General features: G+C 44.3%; 1 protein-coding gene across 1 annotated transcript in view; it reads left to right on the top strand.

The window, feature by feature from the left end:
* Positions 1–11019: 11019 nt before the first annotated feature.
* SPATC1L (spermatogenesis and centriole associated 1 like) overlaps positions 11020–16393 on the top strand; it is a 150201-nt gene continuing 144827 nt past the window's right edge. Inside the window, exon 1 of the mRNA XM_078683351.1 lies at positions 11020–11206. Coding sequence (XP_078539477.1) covers positions 11020–11206 — 187 coding nt within the window. The remainder of the gene's footprint in view (positions 11207–16393) is intronic.

The following is a 16393-nucleotide window of genomic DNA, read 5'->3' on the forward strand; positions in this document are numbered from 1 at the left end:
AGTAAGGATATACCTTATTGAATTCAAATTTCTTTAGATCTTTTTGAAATTTGGTGACCTTAGATTAAGGGTGGGCGTAGTTCGTGAAGTAGCGCTACGCGAAGCTACGCGAAGTGCACTTCGCACTACGCGAACTTCACGTAGCACTACGCGAGCTGCGTAGTAGCATGTTCGCACTGTGCAAGATGCATTTTCAATGATTGCACAGTGCGAACAAGCATCCGGCACTGTGCAATCATTAAAAACGGCATCTTGCACAGTGCGAGCTGTAGTTTTCTGCCGCTCGAGTAGATTTTTACTCGAGCGGCAGCTTTCTCAACGCGAACTGGTAGTTTCTCATCATGAGCGGTCGCGAGCATGCACGACCACTCGCAATGAGAAACCTGACCTCCCCGAGTTGAGAGTCTTGCCGGGATGTCATTTTGCTTGCTCGCGGTCGTGAACATGACGTTGAGGACCGCAAGCAAGCAAAAAATGACCGCTGCACTACGCTACGCCTCGCTACGCGTGTTCGCACTGTGCTACATGCAGCTCGCGTAGTGCGAAGTTGCGCAAACTTCACGAACTACGCGAGCGTAGCGTAGTGCTTCGCCCAGGATTACCTTAGATTGAATTAGGGAATGCTTATATTCTGCCAATTCTTTGTTAATTTCGTCTAGCTTTTTTTTGTAGCCAGTTATGGTTGTTTTGAAATGTGTCTCGGTGAGTTGGATTTCCACCATTAATGCCTCAGATGAGCTGGAGCTGTGGAAGTCAGAGTCAGATCCACAATCCACGTTTTGCAAGACGCCAGACGCCGTGTGAGCCGAGGAGAGGAGGTTACGGGTGCGGTCGGGCGTGAGCGCTGATTGAAGCGCTGTAAGAACAACGCAGCCGACCCCCCCCCCACAGGCGGGAGTGTGCCCGTGCCGGATAGGAACCAGCGCCGATAGTGCAGATCGCCAACCAATGGTCAGTACCAACTGGCAGTGTTTGCTTTGCCTTCATAAGGAAGCTGAGTCCTGGAAAGGGGTAGCACAGCACTGAAAGCTGGCAGCGCTGCAGCGCTGCCGGAAACGGTAATCACTCCCCGACTACAGAGCTGCAGCGAGGACCGCTGAGCCAGTATTGTTGGAATCCAACCCACGTTTTGCGTCAAGCCAGACGCCGTGCGAGCAGAGCAGAGGAGAGGACGTTACGGGTGCGGTTGAGCGTGAGCGCTGAGTAAAGCGCTGTGAGAACAACTCCGCCCCCCACTCCGCCGCCGCCGCCGCCCCGCCAGACAAGCCGGAGCACAGAGAGCAGCTGCCAGGACAGCAGGCAAACAGGGTACCGCCCCGACTTCGGTGAGTCGTTTGGGGTGACTACTGTGAGTGTTATTAAATGGTGTAAATTAAATGGTGTAACTTAACTCACATAACAAGACCCCGAGGACCTGGGAAGAGTTGTGTCAATTCCCCTCAGTAGCCGGTGCAGCAGCAATAATCACTTATTCCTCTGGTAACTGGAGCCGAAGACACTTCCCCCTAGCCCCTCTAGACTCGGCCCCAGACGGGGGTCAGTGCGCGGTTTTCGAATTCGCCACCGAATCGCCCAGGAACCGGGTCAGGCGAAGCTAGGTGGTGTATTCCTGCGAAGAGAGAATGCAGGTCGTGATAGCTGCCGTAAGTGGCACTGAAGCCCAAGATCCCCCTTGTACGTGCCAGCTCTCCTCTCCCAGTGTGAGTTTCGCTGGTCTCAGCGGGAGCTGTGAGGAGCACCGAACTGTTCTACAAAATTGTATAAATATACAAGAAACGGACTTAGGGAACCGGAATCGGGCGCCAGCGCCGGTGTTGCATGAGCGGCGCACCGGGCATGGCCCCCGAAACCAAAACCTCCCGTTTACACCAACTGGAAACAGTCCGGAGCTGTTCCTCTTTCGCGAGTCAAAAGAAGGGAACAGAAGGGGATAACCTATAAAGCTTTCGCCCTGTTAAGATCCCTAAGTAACAACTTGCCAACTCCAAAAGACCTACTACAACGTAATGGCTTACAAGAAACTCAGATCTAGAACCATCTTCATGAAAAGAATGGGAACAGACGAGGCAATTAGGAAAAGCACCAACAAGGTCGTAAGAATTGGAAAGACAACAGTAACCCCTGGAATTAGAAAGTATTTTTCTAAACTAATTTCAGGCGAACAGGAGCAAAAAGTAAAAGATCAGACAAATATAGAAATAGTAGATATTACTGAGGATGGAAAAGGCGCAATATACCTAACTCACGGTCAAACCCATACTAGTTCTGAAGCAGAGCAAAAAAGTATTCTAATTAATCAAGAGGATTCACTTTTGGATCTAATGACAACTGGACTACAAACATCAGATCTATTCAAGATACAACAGTCCCCCGAGTGCTATTCCATTTGCCTAGATACTAACAATAAGGACGGAGTACGTCAAATGGGATTACAAACGGAGACCGATAACATACAGAAGAGCACTCCACAAAAATTTCCGGATATAGGGTCTCCTTGAAAATTCACCAGATCTCTCTATCTTAAGTACTACTGGTTTGATCACCACCCAAACTCCAGTATCCAAGTCATTGTTTACCCTGCAAAATATTCTGGAATCAGTTCTTAACCATTTAGGCAACATATTGGAGAACTCTGACCAAACACTTGACGTACAAATAGGAATTTTAAAATTTCTAGTTGAGGAAAAAAAGAAGAAAGAGCAATTCAGGTCATCAAAAATAACAGGAATCTGTGGCAAATGTAAAGGGGAAATTGGTGATATTGGTGATAACTTAACAATCAAAACCAACAACGAGCCATTTCCCCTGAAGAAAGAAACTGTAACACAAACCGGAAGGAAATCATCCGGGGAAACTGTAGGTAAGCAGGGAGATACCATCACATATTCCCTTAGAAACTTATTCAAAGAGGGAAATTATCCCGAACCACTGTGGCTTATTACCCAATTTTTACAAAAAACAAAACTAAATCTAATACGATCAGTCCTGCAATTGACCCTGAAATAAACGTCAATACCGATCTAAACAACGAGGATGCACAGAACCTGGAAAACACAAAAAAGAAACAACGGCAAAGAAAGATAAAAAAGAGAAAGGCGATAAGAAGATTTAAAAGGATGAAGGCTAATAAAGTCCAGAACACGACTCCTTTACCTGCCGTATCAGAACATGAAGGAACGCCAGAATTGTCACCTACACCGAGGATAAAACACCAGAAGTCACCGGAGAAAACCGGAAACAAAAACCTCTATCAACAGTCTACATTAAATCCAAACTAAATTTTCATATGGTCCAGTAAGTTCAACATTAAGAGGGACCTCTAAAGGACTTTCAGAATCGCAGAGAAAAGGATTACAACTAGAGGAGATAAGATCCAACTATCTACAAATCACTGAGCTATTCCCTACTGATAAAGCTCCACTCAATCGTGGGCGAATCATTAATCTTTTACAACAGATTCAGCCGCTACAATCCTTAACGCGTAATGAAATTAACCTTGTTATGTTCCCAGATAAAGCCAAAACAAAAACTGCAATTGTAGAATTCTGGTCTCCAGTCTTACCAGGTATCATATTAAAGGAGAGTGAGACTCTCCACAAACGTGGTTACGATTTGATCCCAGTACAAAAAAATGAAGCCTACAAAATGATGCATCCGCTTGAAGGGTCTCAAAAAATGTACCCACCTATAAACAAAAAGACCCATTCCTTAGGCCACTCTGCAGAAAATATATTTATCTCCATAAAGAATGGTGAAAGGGAAATCTGGAGTAAAAACACCCTTAACAAGGAAGTAACTACAAGGGACCAATCATGGAATTGGATCGCAGAGACCGTGAATAATAATAAACAAACTAAGGACACCAAATCCCCTGTTTAGCACAGGTCTAGTGATATCCTCCTGGAATATAGCGGGAAAAACTAAAGAAAAAATGGAAGAATTAGTAAAAAATTCACCCGCTATTGTGGCCCTACAAGAAACATGGACTACACAAAACTTTTATCAAGAAAGATATATTACATATGATATCCCTGCTCTGCGGGTTGAACGAGGTCATGCGAAGGGCGGGATTGCGATCCTACTAAGCGAAGAGTATAACTGGGCCCAAGAAATAGTCCCAACGAAATCACGTCATTATCAATGTATCAAGATCAAGTGCGGGATAAACCCTTTAGATCTCTTAAAAAACCTATTAATATTTAATTTATATATTCCTCCTGGAACAAAAATGGATGGTCTGCTAATAGAAACTTTGGAAGACATCGAACAAATCATCGAAAGTCAAGATTATCCATCATTTCTTATTATGGGTGACCTTAATGGAAAACTATCCAATGAGGAAATAATAAAATGGGCCAATTGGTACAAAGAAGAGGCGTTGGAAATTTCCGTACCGGTATTTCCTATAGGGTCCAAGGTGGATAAAAGAGGAAAAATTTTACTAGCAACACTTCCAACGTTAAATGGAATCTTGCTAAATGGGAATGTGGAAGGTGACATTCCCGCCTCAAACACGAGAAAGGGAAATAACAGCTCCTCACTTCTGGATTATATGATATGTAGCCTTGACTTGTTTGGGCTTGCCTCACAACTTCAAATTAATTTCGTCCATGGAAGCGATCTAGCCATTCTGTTGTTAAGCACAGAATGGAAAATATATCTATGTCCAACTAGCCACATCATGTACAAGTACAGTACAGTTATGGTAAACCATAAGCAAAGGCGGATTCATTGGAACTCAACGACACTTAATAAGATAACTACCTTGATAGACACTAACCAGCTTCTTCAAACAACCCACTCTACCAATCCAATAACCAATTTTGAAATGATCATTAATAAATTAACGCAAAAATTACAGGAAAAGTTGAAGCAATCGAGACCTTCAAAGATCCAAAACAAAAATTCAAAGCTAACCGCCAGTACAAAGCTTTTAAATAAACTGATAAGAGCACAGTTCCTAGAAGGATCATCGTCTAGACAGGTAGAAATTAATAAACTAAAGAACCAACTCAGGAGGGAAAAACAAAAACATAAGAGAATAGCCCAAGACAAAAACTGGGTGGATCTGCAGATAGTAGCAAAGCACTACAATCAACGTGTCTATTGGTCTATAATCTCCAAAGAAACAGGCACAAAAAAAGCACTACAAGCTATCCCGGGTCCCCCAAAAGAATGGAAAACTGATCTCGCCAATCTATATAAATTAAATACCATCTCAGAAATGGCTCATACGTTCTCAAGCGACCCAAATACTAAATCTCTAAATAGTAGAACATCTACCCCCTTTGCTATCGAGACGCACATTAGAAAAGCGAGATCAACAGGAGCGACAGGCCCTGACCAAATTCCAATCAAGGTCCTCCAGTCCGACCCCAAAGGATGGAGCAAGATGCTTTCCCCCCTTTTTAACTACATCTTTAGCACTGGGGAAATCCCGAAGTCCTGGAAGGGGAGCATCATCATTCCTATTCACAAAAAGGGATCAAGACTCCAACCTGGTAACTATAGACAAATAGCTCTTCTGGATGCCACAGTAAAAATCTTCACGGCAGAGGTCTTGGACCAACTTAAAAACTGGGCCTTTTCATCTAGACTGATTCCTCCATACCAGGCAGGCTTTAGGCCAAAGCATTCAGTCACGGACAATATCGCGGTGCTGCAAACCATCCTAGACAAATATGTGACAATCAAATCTCAGATCGTCTATGCAGCTTTTATCGATTTTTCGACCACGTTTGACAGAGTGGACAGAGGAACACTTTGGAAAAAACTTAGTAAAATGGGTATCCCAGATCAAGTATTACGAATATTAATCTCTCGGCACACAGACACCTGGTGCCAGGTCCAAATGGGGAGGGAAAAGGGCCTAACTAGTCCTATCCCAACCCCTAATGGCCTCAAGCAAGGATGTCTCCTCGCCCCCTATTATTTTCACTCTATCTTAGTGATATGCCTCAATACTTCCAGCAAGTACATAATTTTCCCCAAAGATAGCCTCCCACAATATACATACACTGTTATATGCGGATGATATTATCATACTAGACCTAACCCCATTCGGTCTACAAAACAATCTTCAGGAACTGCATAAATATACAGAGGAAAACTAGTTAATTCCTAACATCACTAAAACAAAAATAGTCTCGTTTTCGGGGAGGAAAAAGAGCCCGAAATATTGCTGGACCCTTGGGGGAGAAAAGGTGAAAGAGGTGAAGGAATATACCTATTTAGGCAGAATTCTCTCCAAAACTCTACAAAATCGGCCACAGATTGTGAACCTGACCAGGAAATCTGATGTACATGCGGGAGCTCTTTTAAGATTATACGCAGCCTCGGGACACAGGCACTTCTCTTCCCTGCTTAAGGTGTACAGTGTTAAGATACCACCAGTTCTATCATATGCCCTGGAATATATTCCTATAAATCAATGGAGCTTCCTAGACCTAAAAGAAGGGAAAATACTATGGAGATTAATGAAGGTCTCTCAGGCTGTCCCAGTACAAGCTCTTCTCCTCGAGTTTTCACTAGCCAGCTCTTATTCTCGAGGAATCGCTAATATTATCAGGTGGGCGTACAATCTCCTACATGCGGAGGAAGGAACTCTTAGATCCCGGCTCAAAACTGAGATCTTTGTCCAAGACTCGTCTAAACATGTATTTTCTAAGAACATGTCAATAGCTTTTAAGCCAGCAGAGATTAACATCGATTTGCTGCTAGCTTGGACACCAGCCCAGTTGAAGCTCTTTTTAAAATATTACACTTCAAGATTTAGCTTTGAACTAGACTCCTTGCATTGCTCTAAACTAAATGTATATAAGAATGTTATTGAATTAATAACATTCCAGAAACTTCAGCAATATATCGCTTTTAATCTTAATCATGGCGTTAGAAGAGCGATCGTTCTGCTCCGGTTTGGCATATTACCAGTCAAAACCGTAACATCTAAATGGCACTTAAAGGAAAGCTCGATATGTAACTTGTGTAATGGCGGAGAGCAGGATCTAGAGCATTTAATGTTTGTATGCCCAAATCCAAAAGTGGTAATGGCAAGGAAAAAGTTTTTGCAATCTGTATACGTCAAATGTAAAATTAACTTAGCAAAGGAACTGATCGTTTTATGCAAATTTCCCCCAAATGAATTTGTCTGTCATAAATTTTACAAATGTTTAAAATCATTTTTAACTTTGTACTAACATGAGAAATTTTAAATGGTGTAAAAATCGAATTTTATGCTTAAAATATTTGTGGTCCTCAGTTGAGTACCAAAGCAAATAAAAATAAATAAACTGTGACCTTACAAGCCTCAGATAGGCGTAGTGCTGTTTTGATGATTAAAACCAACCAATCGTGAGTACAATGCCAGGCTATCATTGCCCATTATTTTCGGAATGAGGCGTCGTTCAGGAATATGCGTGGAGCGTTGGTTACAAGGAGTCTCCTTGGGGCAGTATTAGTTGTTAAGTATTGTTTCAATATAGTCCCGTGTAGTATTGTCCTGATCCGGTCGCGTTTCTGTTCAGTTAGTTTTTCCCATTCAGAGGTGTGTGAAATAGCTTGTGATATTGCTGGAACATCAAAGAGGTTTGGGTCTGCTAGTAAAGCATCCACCTCCACTTCAGAGTAAGTGAGTCCAAAGTTTGCCATTGTTAAAAGAAAGGAATTGGTGTTGGTTTAGGGATTGTACCAACTGGTTTTCAAACTCTCACAGCTGCACGCAGCTAAATATGTTTCAAACAAAAGGAGAGAGAGGGAAAAGTAATCGGGACACTCTCAGTCCCCCAGAAAATCTCTATCAAACAACAAAAGAGTGGCACATGTAGGGAAGATGTGAGCACAGATTCAGAGAATAAGTGAATCTTAGGAAATCTCATCGGATTTTGTAGGGTAGCCCTCACTCACCACCCTGGGTGGTGACACCCTTCATCATTGGGCCCACCAGGAGAAGTGAACATAAATGCTTATATACAGAGGGATATGCTGTAAATTTCTGTTTCTGTATGGTGCTTATGTGGAGATGAGCCAATTCTTGAGTAGTTTTCTGAAGATAAGGTGGTTGTCGTGGACCTTAAGTTGGGGGGAAAGAGTTCCATAGTTTGGCTGCTACACCAGAGAAGGATGTGCCACCCATGTTTTTTTTCTAGGTGATATATAAGTGGTAACATTTCCAAGGGATTGGGGCAGGGTGTGGAGAAGCAGGTGAAGTGAACCACATTTGGGTTGAGGGTGTTATAGCCTCAGTGGTCTGGAGTCTTAAGACATGTCATTTTTGGTCAGCAGGTAATTGCACATGGGCTGTCATAAGTCTTTCAGCCTAGAAGTGAGGGGCTGTAGGGAGGCTCACAGTTCACTGGTGGTGTCGCAGTACACCAAGCTGTTGAGCCAGGCCTTTTCCATGGGGGAATGTCCATTACCCCAGTGAAGGGCGATTTCAAGCTTGGCCAGGATTAGGGCCATGGCTGTGAAGCGACAGGCAACTTGAAATACTTTCAACAAATAAAACAGGGATTGGATCACGTACATCAAATTGTCTCAGCGGCTGTGGACTAAAATTATGCTTGGAGCAAAACTTGATAGAACCGTTGTGTTACATTTTAAGCTTGAGTTCCTGGAACCATAGCATTGATTTGCAGTCTTGGTCACAATTTGGAAAATGGAGTCTCTGGCATATGTGGTGGCGAGCCAAACACACAACTTTCTAGTCTTCTGAATTAGACGGGCATATGGAATTAGAAAGAAAAAACATTTCCAGGCTGAAACTGTGTGAGAGAAATTGTTGAAATTGCTGTTACTGAGGAGTCCTCAGGAACCATCAGAAGGAGAAACACCGCTTTGGGAAACCTTAACACTTGGCCAGATCCAGCTCCAAGATTGCAGGACTCTTTTGTGGAAGAGGTGTGGCGCCGCGGCCAGGGCGACTGACGCTGGAATCTGGGGACCACGGTTCGATCCCCGGCTCCGGCGGCAGGTCAGCCCAGCACCATGTGACTCTGGGCAATAGCTCGCTTAATCTTCCCGACGGCCCTCCAGCGCCTAGAGACCCTTACGGGTGATTGTGCGCTTTACAAATGTGGACTTTACTTTACTTTACTTTTTTGAAATTAAATAAAATCTGAGTCGGAAGGAACTCAATCACAAACACAAATATGCTTTTTTGCTCAGTTCCGTAAACTCAATGGCATGAGACATTAACATTTAACCAGATACTGAAAATCAACTTGACCATAGACCAGCTTAAACTTGGATGAAGCACAGATGAGCTTTCCTAAATAACTCTCCTTAAAAAAACAGGCAAAGCAGTAGTATACCCATTACATGCCTCAGTTATGAATCTCCTGGTGTTTTGTTTAAAGTTCAGTTGCAAATATTTCCATTACCAATGGATTTAGGAACGGGTACTATGAAGTCTAAGTCGACTGAAATTTCCTGTGTAATCCATGCATAAGGGACGGGCTTCTGTAATACCTCACCTAAACCTAATGTTTTTACTATAGAAATTGATTACATTACTAATGCAAAAAATTTACCTTATTGTAATTTTGCATATGTTGAGGTGTCAAGTAATATAACGATATGTATGTATTAAATATGCTGCAAAGAGCATACTTTTCAGGGTTGGCAGAGCTATGATAATTACTTTAGAGTACTCTGATACTTTTTAGTGTTACTTAATATTTTAGCCTACTCTAAATTAATAGCCAGTGTTGAATCTGTTCACTATTTAGAACATTGGAATGTTGGGAGCTTATGGAGTGCTCCATGCTTCTATGGGCTGGTGAAGGCCCGCAGAGCAACATTCCAATGTTTTACAAAGGCCTCTTGGACCTTGAGGGGATTTAAATCCCCTCGAGCTTCGATAGGCCTTTTTTTATTTGTTAGAACATTCTGCCCTCTAGTGGCAGAATGTTCTAATAGCCTTATAGCCCTGCCGACTATTAAAGTCCCGGGGCTAGATGTAGGTAATTCTATTTTACCACTTCTTAAATACCGAATTTTACCGATTCGGTATTTAAGAAGTGGTAAAATAGAGGGGGGGGGGTGTAGGTATTTCAGAATCGGTAAATACCGAATCGTTAAGATTCGGTATTTACCGATTCTGTAAATACTGATTCGGTAATGCCCATTGATTCCTATGGGCATTGAAGCCCATAGGAATCAATTCGGTAAATACCGATCCCAGCAAGGGTGCAGGGGGTGTCACTTTGACACCCTATAGCACCCCAAATACAGGCATGTGCGCCATGTGGCACACAGACATGCCCTAAGGGCATGCCTGTCTGTCACATGGCATAGGTGTGCATGCACAGATGTGCATGCACACCTGAATTCGGTATTTTACCACACAATAGGATTGTGTGGTAAAATACCGAATTCTGAAGGCCTGTAGCACTGTAAACAGTGCTACCTAAATCTTGGATTTACCGAATCGGTAAAATTACCGATTCGGTATTTTACAGATTCGGTAAATTTACCGATTCGGTAAATTTACCGAATCTGTAAAATGATGCCCCTACATCCCAAAAACCCATTTACCGGTCGGTAAATGGCCACCTACATCTGGCCCCCGGTCTCTTGTTAAAGTCCCTCACCTTCGGCTCAGGCCTTTAACGCGGGAGTGGGCATTTAATGGCCGGTAAAGCCCGCTACGGCAGGCTATAAAGCTATAGTAATGTATAGTGGTCGTAGTTCTTTAAGGATTAGAAAAAAATTGTTTTCTTCTGTCATTTCAGTTTATATGTCAAAGACAATTCTTTTGTATGCTCCTATATAACATGGAGAAGTTAAGATATTGCGCCATAGGTGCCAATCTAAATGCTTTATTTTTGTATTGAACACCTGCCTTTTTTCCAATTGTCTGCATTGTGTGCTTCCTCTCTGTGCTGGTTAGTGAGTCTGGAGGCTCTTCCTGAAGTCAGTGATGTCACAATGCACTGGGAGCTGCAGAGCTGTGTCATGGAACCCTGAGGAAGGCCAGGCCAGTGCCATCTCCTGCCTTATGTAACCAGGCCTTGTCCAGGAATGGATGGTCCCACTGAATGGCTCACCCACCTGTTATCCGAGAACGTCGAGCTAAAACGGCAGGTCCGGCTGATGAGGGAGAACCTGGAGCTCCGAAGGTTTTTAGAAGAAGGTTCCAACGAGATCCATGCAAGAGATTGTCCCCACATTAAAGGTCATGTCTATCCTGAGCCCTGCTCTCCAGTAGGTGAGAAAAGAAAACACAATCTCTGGTAGGATCTGAGTTTGACACTAAAATTCTAAATGGCCAGTTATAAACAATTTCTACTATACCCAGCAACTGGCATATCGTTTTTTTGACATTTACAGCACTGCCATGGAAATAGGTTGCATTGTGGAAGTGATTATTGGTTTTGACTGATTTCAATTAATGTATGTTTTTTTTTAACTACTCTAGAGTTGTCTAACATAAGTCGTAGTTAGCTCGATAGACTAGTTCCTAGTTTTTCTTAGTGGATATATGTAGCCTAGTGTCTTCTTCGAGTGATTCCACTGTAAACTACTTGATTATGGTCAATTGACATCAGGGGCGCAACTAGGTCTTAATTTTGGGGGGGGCTAAGGCAAATGAAGGGGCGTGGCTAATGTTAATCAATGGGGCGGGGCTAAAATGTCAGATAATCAGGATCGATTAATGCTCAGGTCAAGCGGAGAAAACATGCAACCCTAAAATTACCCCCTCACACCCCAAAACCCATTACCACCCTGAACCCTGAAATCATCCCCCTAGAACCCCAAACCCGCACTGATCCCTAAAATTACACCCTTACCCCCCAAAACACATACCCACCCTGAACCCTAAAATTACCTCTGGCACCCCAAAACCCATACCCGCACTGATCCCTAAAATTACACCCTTGCCCCCTCAAATCCATTACCACCCTAAACTCCAAAATTACCCCCCTGGCACCCCAAAACCCATACCCACCCTGAACCCTAAAATTACCCCCTGGCACCCCAAAACCCATTACCACTCTGGACCCTAAAATCACCCCCCTGGGGCCCCAAAACTCATACCCGTGCTGATCCCTAAAATTACATCCTTGCCCCCCAAAACCCATACCCACACTGAACTTTAAAATTACCCCTTGCACCCCAAAACCCATACCCACCCTGAACCCTAAAACTGCCCCCCTGCTCCCCTGACACTCAAGAACCCACACCCACCCTGAAACCTAAAATGTCCCCCTCACACCCTAAAACCCATACCCGCACTGAACCCTAAAATGAACCCCATGGCACCCCAAAACTCATACCCACCCTGAATCCTAAAATTGCCCCCCTGACACCCAAAAACACACACCCTGAACCCTAAAAATTCCCCCCTCACATTCCTAAAACCCATACCCACCCTGAACCCTAAAATTAACTCCATAGCACACCAAAACCCTTAACCACCCTAAACCCTAAAATTACCCCCTGGTACCCCAAAACCCATACCCACCGTGAACCCTAAAATTGCCCCCCGACACCCGAAAACCACACCCACCCTAAACTCTAAAATTTCCACCCCCTCACACCCTAAAACCCATACCTGTCCTGAACCCCAACAACCCCATGGCCCCCTAAAACCCATTACCACCCTAAACCATAAAATTACCCCCTGGCACCCCAATTCCCATACCCACCCTGAACCCTAAAATTACCCCTGGAAACTCAAAACCCATGCCCTCCCTGAACCCTAAAATTACACCTGGCACCCCAAAACCCATTACCACTCTGACCCCCAAAATTAACCCCGGAACCCTAAAATTACACCCTTGCCCCACAAAACACATACCCAGCCTGAACCCTAAAATTACCCCTGGCACCCCAAAACCCATACCCACCCTGAACCCTAAAATTAACTCCATAGCACCCCAAAACCCTTAACCACCCTAAACCCTAAAATTACGCCCTGGCACCCCAAAACCCATACCCACCGTGAACCCTAAAATTGCCCCCTGACACCCGAAAACCACACCCACCCTAAACTCTAAAATTTCCACCCCCTCACACCCTTACCTGCCCTGAACCCTAACAACCCCTTGGCCCCCTAAAACCCATTACCACCCTAAACCGTAAAATTACCCCCTGGCACCCCAAAACCCACACCCACCCTGAACCCCTAAATTACCCTCCTAGCCCCCATACCCGTCCTGAACCCTAAAATTGCCCCCTGGCACACCAAAACCCATTACTACCCCGAACCCTAAAATTATCCCTGGCACCCTAAAACCCATACCCACTCATAACCCTACAATTACCCCCTGGCACCCCAATCCGTAACCCACCCTGAACCCTAAAATTACCCACTAGCACCCCGAAAAATGAACACTACAAACTTATACTACATTTGCATATTCGGAGGGGACTCTCCTCTTTAGAGAAAGATCCATGGCCCTGTTCACCATTTATCTGGTGAGCTGCGCTGTGGATGTGAATTCCCTACAAGTGCACGGACAGCAGGGGGAAAGGGATGTCCAGTGCAGGTGAAGCTTTTCCTTTGTAAATTAATTCCTGCTGGCTTCATAGCCCAGGGTTTGATGTCTGTGCACTTGTATGGAATACACATCCATGCAAGTGCACAGACAGCAAACCCTGGGCTATGACACCAGCAGAAATTCCTTTACAAAGGAAAAGTATCACCTGCACTGGCCGTCCCTTTCCCCCTGCTGTGTGCATCTTCCCACTCCCACCCCATGCTGAACACATCAAGTGCTTAGGTGAAATCCCTGCCTGCCTTCAGGCAAGGATATCACCTCGGCGCCAGTAAAGGAAAACTAGAGGTGGGGGCTGGGGGTTTACTTTATACTGTTCAGAGGCTGGCTGGCTCGGGCTGCTGGGCCTCTCAGAATGCATCAATAACAAGCATTTGCAATGCAATAGGTCTCGCAGTTGTGAGAGTTTGAGCTATTGGCATTTTAAATGCCAGTGCCTTTTATTTATGTATTGGTTTTTAAAACATAAATAAAAGGCATTGTCATTTACAATGCCAATATCTTAAACTCTCGCAAATGCGAGACCTATTGCATTGCAAATGCTTGTTATTTTAATATTGCATTTATATAATTTTGTTAATTATCAACAAACCAGACTCTCTAGGGTTTTATGAATCTGTCATGCTATTGCAAATGGATTAAAAAAAATATGTCATATGTTGGAAAGTGAAATATGTACATCGGAGATACCATAGTAAAAACTATCCATAAGAAATGTGATCTTCATAAATATTTAATATTTTAAGATGATCATAACCTTGGAACGGAAAGGGATGTCTCATCCATTAGAGCAGAGGTGCCTCACCCCTCCAATAAAATGCCACCAGAAAAGAAAATGGAAAATAAAGTAAATTTATTACCATTTTATTTTTCATCAACCCGTCCCGAACAAGTGCCAGAACAGGGTCTGCGGTGTGGCAGGGTCATGGAGTGGTGGTGGGCTGCCTGTGCACTTAAGTTTAAAATGTGCATGTCCCTTTGGCCGGCTGTCTTGTGACGGCCAGACATGCACACTTTTAACCTCTCTAACCCTGCTGTCTTAAGACAGTTGGGTTGAGAGCAAGCATAGGCATCCAGTGCCCTTGGGAGTGCTGAGCGAGGCCGCTCCCTCTAATCTTGGTGCTTCTCTCATGCTGGTTAACAGCATGAGAGCAGCGCCAGGATAGGTTAAGGGAGTTTGCTGGGGCCTGTGCTGAACACCGGACTGGAGCAAAGAGGACGTGTCGTGCAGCACGTAAGGTACGTGAATTTTTATATTAATTAATTTTATTTGCACCTTACATGTAGCGTGTGATGTTGCATGCATCCAACCACCACCCATTTGCCTACCCCACTACTCGCCGTAGATGCCAGCTGCTACCCAGAAGAAATTCCAAGACTTTGAGGTGTGGCAGCCTTATTAGATATTTTTCGGACATAGTTTATTTTGGTCCCGGGAGAAAACGAGTTTGAGACATTACCATTGTAAATGACAATGCCTTTTATTTATGTTTTGTGTTCTAAAACAAACAAAAGGCATTGTTATTTACAATACCTAAACTTTTGCAAATGCAAGACTTATTGCATTGCAATAAAGGGCCTTCTAGACAGCTTGTTAGATTGTAAATATCAGAGGAAGAGTCCGGCCTGCGACATCTTCAAATTAGTGATAAATTGTGCAGTGAATAAGATGTGTAAGTGTTGTAAATTACACGGACACAAAGTGTGAAGTGAGAGTTACATATAATCTAGAGGTGGTGGTACTTGTGGTAATGGTAGTACTGGTGGTGGTGGTGTTATTGGTGGTGGTGATACTGGTAGTACTGGTGGTGGTGGTACTGGTGGTGGTGGTGGTACTGGTGGTGGTGGTACTGGTGGTGGTTATACTGGTGGTGGTTGTACTGGTGGTGGTGGTACTGGTGATAGTACTGGTGGTGGTTGTACTGGTGGTGGTACTGGTGGTGGTGGTAGTACTGGTAGTGGTAGTATATGTGGTGGTGGTACTGATAGTGGTGGTACTGGTAGTGGTTGTACTGGTGGTGGTGGTACTGGTAGTGGTAGAATTGGTGGTGTTGGTACTGGTAGTGGTGGTAGTGGTAGTATTGGGGTGGTGGTACTGGTAGTGGTGGTACTGGTGGTGGTGTTACTGGTAGTGGTAGTATTGGTGGTGGTACTTGTAGCAGTAGTATTGGTGGTGGTGGTGGTAGTACTGGTGTTGGTGGTGGTACTTGTAGTTTTACTGGTGGTTTTAGTGGTGGTACTGGTGGTGGTAGTACTGGTGGTACTGGTGGTGGTAGTACTGGTGGTGGTGGTATTGGTACTGTGGTGGACCTGGTACTGGTGGTACTGTCAGTACTTGTGCTACTGGTATTGGTAGTATTGGTGGTGGTGGTAGTACTGGTAGTGGTAGTATACGTGGTGGTGGTACTGGTAGTGGTAGAATTGGTGGTGGTGGTACTGGCAGTGGTAGTATATGTGGTGGTGGTACTGGTAGTGGTTGTACTTGTGATGGTGGTACTGGTAGTGGTAGTATTGGTGGTGGTGGTACTGGAAGCAGTAGTATTGGTGGTGGTGATAGTACTGGTGTTGGTACTTGTAGTTGTACTGGTGGTTTTAGTGGTGGTACTGGTGGTGGTATTAGTACTGGTGGTGGTGGTACTGGTGGTGGACCTGGTACTGGTGGTACTGTTGGTACTTGTGCTACTGGTAGTGTTAGTATTGGTGGTGGTGGTACTGGTGGTGGTGGTAGTGGTAGTACTGGTGGCTGTAGTATTGGTAGTACTGGTGGTGGTGGTGGTACTGGTAGTGGTAGTACTGGTGGTGGTCCTGGTAGTACTGGTAGTGGTAGTACTGGTAGTGGTAGTACTGGTGGTGGTGGTACTGGTAGTACTGGTGGTGGTGGTAGTACTGGTGGC

This window comes from Lissotriton helveticus, chromosome 3_1 (assembly GCF_964261635.1).
Source record: "Lissotriton helveticus chromosome 3_1, aLisHel1.1, whole genome shotgun sequence".
Taxonomy (NCBI): Eukaryota; Metazoa; Chordata; class Amphibia; order Caudata; family Salamandridae; genus Lissotriton; species Lissotriton helveticus.